A 10,921-nucleotide genomic window follows, 5' to 3' on the forward strand; every position below is an offset into this window, starting at 1 on the left:
ACACATGATAATATAATTCAGATTCTGCATTTTTGTGTGTTATTATTACTTTCTTAGAAATATCAAATTTTAAAGAACCAGTAAAATGAAAGTGTAAAGTGTTCATTTCCCGATGGTGAGTCCGAAATCAATTAGAACGAGGCCGTTGCATGTTTTCCAAAGACATCGCTACATGGAATTAATATTATAAAAACTCCATGGAATGAGCGCGCATGTACTCAAGACATACATTTATTATCAATACCATCTTGCTATTTACATAAACCGATCATTATTCTTCTTCAAGATCATTTTCTTACTGGGAAGGAACCATATTCCCATAGATGCTTGTAGACTCCACCAATGCCAGGTACTCAGTTATGGCTTCGGCAGCAAGCTCCTTGTCAAACCTGCCCTCACCAGTATCAATTTTGGCTAGTATAGTATGTGAGTTCTGTGAAGCAGCTTTATAATAATAGTCTAATACATGATTTTTGCTATCAGAGATTGGCTAGAAGCAATATGACATTTTGTCCATGTTAGAAACGTATATTATGCAACGATATATGCCACAACATAAGTTATAAGTAGCATAAGCAATGACAAATAATAGCTACTAAAAAGTTCTTGATGTTACCTGCCAAAGATTAATTTTAAATCACAAAGAAGTACCGCTGCACACATACCAATACCAATAATACAATATTAAAATATCAATCAAAGTGAAATAATAAGCTTAACCAGTAATTTTGAGTTCTAGTTTCACAAAATAAAAGTCAACTGCATCACGCTCAATGAAGCCCATGCTCATAAGGTTTCATCTGGCACTTGCAGCTGCAACAAAACTGGGGGGGCACATAGAAGTAATGTCTGTTACGTCAAACTCTTCCGCTAAATTACATATTCTTCTTCCTTTTCTTTGAAAGAGAGAAAGAAGGGAAGGGGACATCGAAAAGCAAACAAAAACTAGTTATATCAGTCAATTTCAAAACATGTGAAGCCAAAGGATGCTCCATATCAAATATAGCGAATCAAGTTCAAATTTTATTTTAAATTCTACTATAATTCTTTTTTAATTATATCATTATACATAATTACAAGAAATTGCAATGCTATGCTATCTTATTATTTATTTTTAAGAAACATGACCTAAACATAAAACTGTTTGGTTTAAATTGTTTTTCATAAAAATATTTCTGCAGCAGATAAGTTATCTGCATTTACTACTAAAACGATGTCGTTTTGAGATTGAAAGATTAAAAAATTATAATTATAAGGACTATAATAACCCTGAAATAAATTAAAATTACAAAAACATCATAATTTTCGTCTCAAAACGAAATCGTATTCGGCTTACTGCAGAAAAAACGAACCCACCCATTGTTTTTATAATATTTGAACAAGAACATCAACTTCTATTTAAGGACAAAGAAAGTCATTAGAATCGATTCAGTGGCGAGGGACTTGAATAATTTTTATTATATTATGTATTCAATTTCCACCCTTGCATAAAAAAAAGAAAGAAAGACAATCTGCCCTTGTACTTACTTCCTAGAACACCAAGTATATCTGAACCCCACCACAAGTTTGGAAAATCCTAAGAGCTCCGAAGCTGGGGTCTGTGTAGTGTATGGGCCATCTATAGCCTAGTATAGTTGATGCCATTTATTGGGCCAATTAAAGGCCAACCCTTTATTGGTTAACCTAAACCTCTCCGGGTCATAATACCAATACCCTGATCCAGCAAAGGATCTATATAGGAAAAATATCATGGTCATGGTCATCACGGGTTGTTTTGCCTTTGAATGTCAGCAGGTCGGCGGAGAGATATTATTGGTCTGAATCATCTGAAAGATGCCCCCCAAAAAAATGCAGAGGTTGAAATTATAAAACAAAGGAAACGTGAATTAGGTAGAAGATGGTTGGAGAAGTAATTAGAGGTTGTTTTTGAGAGGAAACATAGACTATTGATACACGATAGCGAAGGCATTAACTCATGTGGTTTTTATGTTACTTGATTGAGCAGCAAATGTGTTTGTCTGAATCCACTGGTATGAGTTAGTCGGTAGTTGTCATTTCATTTCACAACGGAAGCCCACTGCTTTTATGGATAGATAGATACGTAGAGGGAGATCCTCCTCCTCATATTATTATCAATTGAAAATTAAAAAAAAAATTAAATTAGAAAAAAAGTGTCTTTTTTTTTCATATATAATTGAGTATAAATGCATGACTTCCTTTAAATTTTGGTCCGAACAATCAATTCACCGTTAATATCTCATGTCATATCAGTTGGAAGAAACCATTTTGAGGCCTTCATTTCTGTCAGCTCAAGCTAATGCATAAAACTTGCAACAAAATCTTGCACATGTTGAAAATCGATACACACATAAATAAAAAAATAAAAAAAAGGAGAGAAATTGACATAGTGATTTACCTTGACTGACTCAATATAAACTACGTCCAGCTTGTCAGTACCAAGGTTATTGAATCGCGTGCATCATTTGATCGATTCTTGTATCGTGTATCGTGAGTAAATTGTAAGATATAGAAATATAATAAAAAATAATTTAAAAATATATAATATAATTAATATCATATAAAATCAAATTCTAAAAAAGATCCAATAAGCAAAATACATAGTAACTAAAGTGCAACCCAATTATTCTCGTACTTATCAATCATTAAGACTAATTTTATTACTACTATCACTTTCAGCATCTATCAGTGACATAACTAATCCATCATCCTCTTCACTAAGATAGTCATTTGACTCATCCCTCATTTCTTGTTCAACAATCTGAGGTCCTCTTTCTTTATAATCTCTGAATGATTTTCAAAAATAAAATCCTTCTTCCTTATAGATCGAAGAGATTTTAAATATTTATTTAATTATTTTCTTTATTAATACAGATTTTTTAGTTTAAATCACAAATCAAATTTTTATTTTCTTTACCTTATTAATAATAATTTTTTAGATTTTTTGTAATTTAAATCACAAATCAAATATTTATTTATTTTTATATAAAAATTGCAAATTTTGATTTAATTTTAGAATCGTATGATACATGTATTGTATCATATCGTTCAATATAAACTCTTTTCTGATACTCTCCATGATACGTATCACTGATCTTGTGAATCGTATCGTATCATATGAATCATATCGTGTATCATACAATACTGATAACTATGATATGTACTATATTCATTCTCATCGTTACTCGATTTACAAGTAAATATAAATAGAATTTAGAAAATTATAATAACAGCTATTCATCGGCTTAGCCCAAACTATTAAGTAAAAGAAAATTATAATATATTAGAAGCTCACAATAGTACCAAGCCATACCAAATGGTGGTAGCTCAGTTGGTGCATGGGAGCTGAGCAGGTGGGGGTGAGGGCATGTGTTCGAACCTCCCCAGTACCACCTTTGGGAAGAGTTTAAAACCTTAATCCTGGACCCGCCCCGAATCGGACTAGTCGCGAAGCGATGAACTGATGGAATATTTCCAAAAAAACAATAGTACCAAGCCTTTACAGGGTTGGGGGCAGCGCCAGAGCTACTCTTCCTAAACTCTTGTCTCAATTATCTTTCTGCTGGCCCTGTTAATAAGAACTTTCATCAACATGCAAAATATAAGTCATACTCAACGGAACCAACTATGGCTGGGGCTTTGATGAAAATCGAAGTAGATAGCGTTTTGCGTAGATCAAACCAGTTGAAAGGAATTATAATTATTATTTTATGTAACAAACTATATGGTTTGTAACAAAAAAATACACAAACTATATGGTTTGTAACAAAACAAAACAAAAAACTATATGGTTTCACTTATATAAATTAAGCATTGTTATTAAATCAAATTTGGTTTTTAATAGTAAGCAACATATTATCAATGGGATCACGATATTAACCTAATAAAATACAAGTTAAAGTTTTTTTTTTGTTTTTTTCAATTTCTTATATGCGTTGTTATTAATAATTAAAGTGGGCAGGTATAATATTTAAAAGCGGATCATTTGGACTTTTCTGATTGATTATGATAGATAGGCAATAAGGGTAGTAGGTCACCAAATTGGTTCGGATTGAGCAATTTCGGGGCCCAATGCCTTTAAACCCAATTCACTATCCGCTTTGTCCGGCTACTGTCGCAATCTAACATGGTTGAGCTCCATAAAAACAGCCGCATATTTTAATATCGTGTTTACTTCATTTTTGTTTGATTTGACCCTGTCGCAACCAAGTGTTTAAACTTTAAGGTTATTATTATAATTTTATTACCAAAAAAAAAAAAAAATTACCGAATCATAATTACGGAAGAATTATGCGCCCATCTATATCTATGGATGTAGGAGGATACCAGAATCAGATATATGATAGAATTATGGTCGTTCATCCCAAATTTCATTCTATTTTCTCATTTTATTCTGGTGCCTAAATAAATCGTAAATAATAATTAATACTCTAATAATTAAGATTGTATATAATATAATTATTGTGATTTGTTTGGCATAAATTTTCAAAATCTTTATAAATTTAAAAGCATTAAATTTATTATTTTTAACAAAAAATCAAATATTTGACAAAGTTTGAGAATTTAAGAGTATGTATGATAAAGTTCACAAAAATTTATTTCTTTATTTTAGTCTGCGGAACAGAAATGCTTAGGAATAACATTTGATAAAATCAATTTATTATTATTATTATTATTATTATTATTATTTGGACACCATAGAGAAAACAAAGCGAAAACTATATAGGGCTCCCCTAAGATCGCTACTCAAAAGCGTCATACACCCAGGTGGTGGTTCCTCCAACTGAACCAATTTATTTTTATATTCTAGAAAATGAACCAATCTTTCATGAACACAAACTAACAAAAATTCAAAACAAATTTTTTTATTTAATGGCACACTATTTATTAAATACAGAAATCGTAGAATGTGTTATCAATATTAAATGTACACTCTCTTTGAGCAAGGAAATAAGTTGTGTTATCAAACATTTTTCTACTCTGAAATTCTTCCTTTGTATAGAAATAAATAAAGTATTTCTTTTCAAAAACAATTCAAACTTCTTTTGATTTCTCACACTTTGGATCTTTTGAAAATAAAATATTAGTTGATTATATTAATTAATCACCAAAAAAATAATTACAATCATAGCACAAGAATGATTATGTTACAAATATAACTTTGCATTCAAATATTTATGGTCTATGCACCATATCACTCATCTAACTTAAATTATATAAAATATTTGAAATTTACAAAAAAAAAAAAAAAAAAAAAACATCAACGTGTCATTATTCACAATAAATTTAACGATTTTAAATTTAAAACATTTCAAATTTAAATAAAAATTATATATGATGCTAATTATTATTTACATCAATATATTGACTATCAATTTTTAGAATAATAATATTTTTATTTGTAGTCTTACTTCTTATTTATAATATTAATTAATATTTACATAAAGTGAGTAGATATAAATAAAAATAAAATAAAATTTGAGACGGTTGTCACGTGGCCAGGTTACCCTTCCTTGTAGTTATATCAAAAGTTTTATTTATTGTTTGGAAAAAGTATTTGTTGTTTTAAAGTCAATGTCATTTTAAATAATAAAAAATTGTATTGTACTATATATATAATGGTTTTTTATACTCTTTTTTCTCTACAAAATTAAAAGAAAAGAGAAAGAAAAAGTATTATAGTGGAAAGAAAAGGTAAAAAATATTTAAATATATTTATTTCGTTCAAAATGACACAAAATTATATCTTATAAAATTCATACACTTTTCCTTTCTTCTTAATTCTTTTTTGGGATAGGTTATTCTGTCTACCATTTTTCTGTCTACCTTTGCCTACCACTCTCCAATACCGTTAGGTTTCCAAGACCATTAGATCAGGATTTCAATAGAAGAGAGAAATGATAAAGATAGTTGAGATTCTAATCTAACAGTATTGAAGAGTGATAGGTAAAAGTAGACAAAAAAATGGCAAAAAAATTAATTTAATGCTTTTTAATCAAATAATTACGCATTTATTACAGTTTTGGGAATAATTACGGATCTACTGCACAATTTGACGCCCCATGTGACGCCCAAAAAGGGCGTCACATGTGCAGCCCTATATATTCCCCTACCACTTATTCACTCTTCACACCTCTTCTCTCACTCTTCATATCTCTTCTCTACCAAAATTCCTGACATCATACATACATAATCATTTATCTTTAATTTAGTATTTTAATTTTATTTCTTATTCCCCTACCAAAATTCCTAACATCATACATACATACTCTTCATATTTCTTATTTCAATCCAAGGACAGAGCTTACGCCTCAAGTTCTCGTCAACCTTCCCCCGTAGAGTATGATCATGGATCCCTTTCAACTTCCTGCTCACCTCCGGGATGGGTTGATCCAGACCAAACTGCCGCATGCACCTATCCGGTTGACATGCCTCTGCAGTGTGGAAGTAAATAAGGGGTGTGACAGCAAGCCAAAGATACTGCTGTTATGGAGTCACGTCCAGCCATTGATAATCGAAATATGGTTGCCACACCACCTACACACAAAATGATAACGAATATATGGTGTTACAAAAAATATACATGCATGATGAAATAACAACATACTAAGTATCCACAACCTTACCTCATCTCTACATAGTGTATCCAAGGTTGCCCGATAATGGACAACCTCATGAGGCTTAAACTTTGCCACCGTATTAAATCTGTCATCACAAACATACATCATCAATCATCATCAAGGAAGTATACAGTTAGTATATATGATAAATCATTAGCGAAATCGAATGAATTTAATAAAGCATACCGGCATCCATAATGCGTGCCATGCTCTAGATGAGGAGGAAGGGGTGGAGCAATGGGTGGGAATCGTATCCATGCCCAAATCTGAAGAAGAATATGGCAACCACCCATGTCAGATCGACCGACATATGTACACTCGCACAAATTCCTGAACAAGTGTGCTAGAACCGCAGATCCCCAGCTGAAACGACCAATCTCATCAACTCCTCCCCCAAGCAACGGGACTAGCCGACAACTGATATTTCTACCTCCAGACTTGTCCTCCAGCAACCAACACCCCAGCATGCGGCCAATGTGCGCCTTTGTGAAATATATCTCGCGATCATGATCCCCGTCATGATCAGTCCACTGGGTATATAACTGATCCAAGAATGAGATGCGTAGGTCACCTGAATGATGAAACTCACTAGCCAGTGGCTCCGCGCCAAAAACAACAACACAAACAGCGGGCCAATCGTTGGATGTAGATCCGGTAACGACAATGTCGTCAGTAGGCAATCCCAATATGCCGGCCACATCCTGCAAGGTGATAGTCATCTCACCTTGGGTCATGTGGAAAGTATGTGTCTCTGGTCTCCACTTCTCGACCAGAGCACTAATTGATGGGGCATCAATCTGAAATAAATTATACAATTATCACATGTTAACAAATGGTATTGAATAATCACATAAATACAAAACACCATAAATTGCATACCTAGATATGTCGCATGCGGGCAACATGTATAAATTCAGCCTGTGTGAGGTAGTCTGTGACCACCTCTGGAATAGCGCCGGTAGGTGGCCCCCTTGTGGTCTCCCACGCCTGGTCTCAGTCTCCTCACATGTTTCGTATTCCACACTTTCTGTGAAATATGGCCACTTTGCGTCCTCTTACGAAGGACATCCCATCTATAAGGCCCAGGTATGATGTACATGCTAGGATCGGTAGGCTCTGGATCCGATGCAGAACCCGAAGATGATGATGAATCAGCCATGACCCTAAACTATATAATATAAAACACATACACATTTTATGTACAAATTAATTAAGCAATGCCCTAATTTATTATAAAAAATATTAAGCATAAACCCTACGTTTTTACTACAATCGTAATTAATGAAATAATATTAATACGTAGTACAGTAATTTATTGGTCAAATAATAATAATAAAACGTCGGACACAAATTAAAGCATATTGACATAATACTTAACCCTAAGTCACTAATAATTTCGTAAATATGTACTAATAATAACATCAACCAAAATTTACGAAGTCACTATCACTATTTTCTAAATCACTAATTAATACGCTAAACCCCAATGCATAATTAAATATTAATAATAATAACTACGTAACAAAAAAATTACTAAATCATTACAACATTCATAGCATGGTACAAAATTTCTAAGTGACTATTCTTATGTTCTAAGTCTCTAATATACTATAAATCCTAACATGTTCGCAAGGTAGCATTGTAATTTAAACGTATAAATAGCAGGTATTACGAACTTACCTAAATTGGTAGAGCTTCGCTACGAAAATTTCTGCGTTCGGTCGGTAGCACAATTTGTGGTTAGAGAAGGTTAGAGAGAGGTGAAATGGTAAAAATAGGGGTATTTATAGGGCTGCACATGTGACGCCTTATTTTGGCGGTGAGACGCCCAAAAGGGGCGTCACATTGTGCAGTAGATCCGTAATTATTCCCGAAACTGTAATGCGTAATTATTTTATTAAAAAACATTAAATTAATTTTTTTGCCCAAAAGAATAGTAGACAAAATAACATATCCCTTTTTTTTTACAATAAAACGGTCAAAATATCAAACTTTAAATATATATATATATATATATATATATATATATATATATATCATTGTTTTTCTTTATAAATCACAAATATTTTCTACGGGAGTCAATCTTTGATTAAGACTTTAAATTTTTTTCTAAAAAAAATCTAAGAGATACTCTCACCTGTATCGAACACTGCATCATTTGCTTATATATCATTGTTTCTAATTTCGAGAATTCGAATCTTTATCATATTAATTAGCTACCGCGCGTATCCACGCGTGTCCGTGACCTATATATATCCTTCCAAAAATGCCAAAAATCCCCACATATTCTTGGCTGTTTTCACTCTTATTCTCATCTCAACTACCATCCTTATTCCATTCAAATGAAATAAATAAATAAGAAACCAGTGCAAGCGGTCTCATAAACCGAAATAAATTGCCATTTACCCAACAAATTTATACACTGCCTCCCAATTTTCAATTCTTCATCTCCCAATATCGATACCTTATAAATCCGAATACCCACCTCAAACATTAATGTGCATTAGTTCCTAATAACTATATATATATATATACTCATTATAGCACAACCCCATCAACATCACTAATGGACTGGTTCTCCTGGTTATCCAGGACCAGCCTAGAACCATCCCTCATCTATGAATATGGCCTTGCCTTTGCACGCAATGAGCTTCAATTAGAAGATGCCAGCTACTTTAACCATGAGTTTCTTCAGAGCATGGGCATTTCAATTGCCAAACACAGGCTAGAAATTCTCAAGCTTGTCAAGAAGGAAGATGAAGCAGTGATAAACACAAAAAAGCTTTCTGGGGTTATCAAGAAGTGCCTGAGGAAGTGTTTCAGCAAGCTTGTTTTTTCTCAAGAAGAGGAAGTAAAGGAGATTCCACCAGAGCCACATTGGCACCAAGGGAATAAATGGAGAAGGGCATTGATGACAAGGCATGAGGAACTCAAAGGAGAAAAGGGCATGCAGAGAAGCAGAACCATAGCACTTTCAGGGCCTTTGGATGGAAGAATAATGCATGATCACAAGATGATGAATAATAACAAGGCATTGAAGTTGTCTGGTCCTCTTGATGGAAAAATGAATGAGAGAGTGATGTACTCAAATAGAAGTCCAATAGTAAGTAGGGGTCTTGATGGAAGGTTCATGGGCACAGCAAAGAGTCCAAGACTTTCTGGGCCAGTTGATGCAAGATCAATGGTTAATAATAGAAGTCCAAGGATACCTAGGCCTTTTTCTGATGAAAGGGTTGAGAGTCCAATTGGTTATAATAGTCCTTACAACAAGATAAGAGCTGATCCTGATTATGATGATGAGTATGCACTTTGGCCTACATTGTTTGAAGATCTTAAACCAACTTGATTATTTTATGTTTGTTTTCTTCTTGCGTGTGCTTGTTTAATATAAAAATGTAACGGGCAAGACTTGCTCTTTCTGATTATGGGTTTGAGTCTCGAAAATGGTTTTTTTTTTTTTTTTTATTTATTTAAATATAAGGATAATGCAACATATAATTGAGCCTGACGCTTACCATAACAAATTAGGAAGTCTTATCCACCAATTTTTTTTTTTTTACTGTGCTCTATGATGGCGAGTGACAGAAACGGTTTCTATACAATAATGACAACTAGCATATAAATTGCTTTCTTTGCTGCATTTTTTTTTTTTTCTCTCTTTTTCTCCGTCCACTTGAACGTTTGTTATGTTTCAACAACGTTTTAGTTGAATGCGGACATGAATACAAGGGTTGACACTTGACAGCACAGGCAAGGCCTTTTTATATCATCATATTAGTTAATTTATAAAATAACACAGCTCCAAATCTCCACGAGCAATCATTGATGTTGGTGTATTAGATACAATAATAGGTAGAGTTATAATTTCTTAGTGCAGCGCTTAATTCTGCTTTTCTTAAGTTCTCTTTTTGAGATTTAGGTTGTTTCTAAATATTTACCACCTATGACCAAAACATAAAGGATGAGAGTTCATATTTATAATAATAGGGTTTTATAAGAGTTATGTTATAGAAAAAGTGATTGTGTAATGTTATAGAGATTCGTTTTGCGTGCCGTAATTTTTTCTTTTTTCTTTTTTCTTCAAAAAATATGAGCCACAAAATATTGTGTGTGTAAGAAAATTTGTTGTGACATGTTAAATGACAAATGTAAATCCCCTGATAATAATGATGAAATGTTTTTAAGGATTTAGATCAAAGAATCTCGAGGTCAATCGATATCTATCAAGCCTTAAAGTAACATTTGGAAGACGTGTTGTGATGTGAATCTCCCGCGAAAATCAT

The 10,921-nt window shown here is 32.9% G+C and overlaps 1 protein-coding gene across 1 annotated transcript; it reads left to right on the forward strand.

The window, feature by feature from the left end:
• The first annotated feature begins 9,204 nt into the window (after positions 1 to 9,204).
• Positions 9,205 to 9,984, forward strand: LOC133295632 (uncharacterized). The gene has a single exon (XM_061494475.1). The coding sequence runs from the start codon at positions 9,205 to 9,207 to the stop codon at positions 9,982 to 9,984; it is 780 nt and encodes a 259-aa protein (XP_061350459.1).
• Positions 9,985 to 10,921: the final 937 nt, after the last annotated feature.

This window comes from Gastrolobium bilobum, unplaced genomic scaffold, assembly GCF_033153095.1.
Source record: "Gastrolobium bilobum isolate Gb01-03AN ecotype WA unplaced genomic scaffold, APGP_CSIRO_Gbil_v1 utg8394, whole genome shotgun sequence".
NCBI classification, from domain to species: Eukaryota; Viridiplantae; Streptophyta; class Magnoliopsida; order Fabales; family Fabaceae; genus Gastrolobium; species Gastrolobium bilobum.

Bases quoted from the DNA above. Each gene is read 5' to 3' on its own strand.
- LOC133295632 (XM_061494475.1), top strand. From the start codon at position 9,205: ATGGACTGGTTCTCCTGGTTATCCAGGACCAGCCTAGAACCATCCCTC.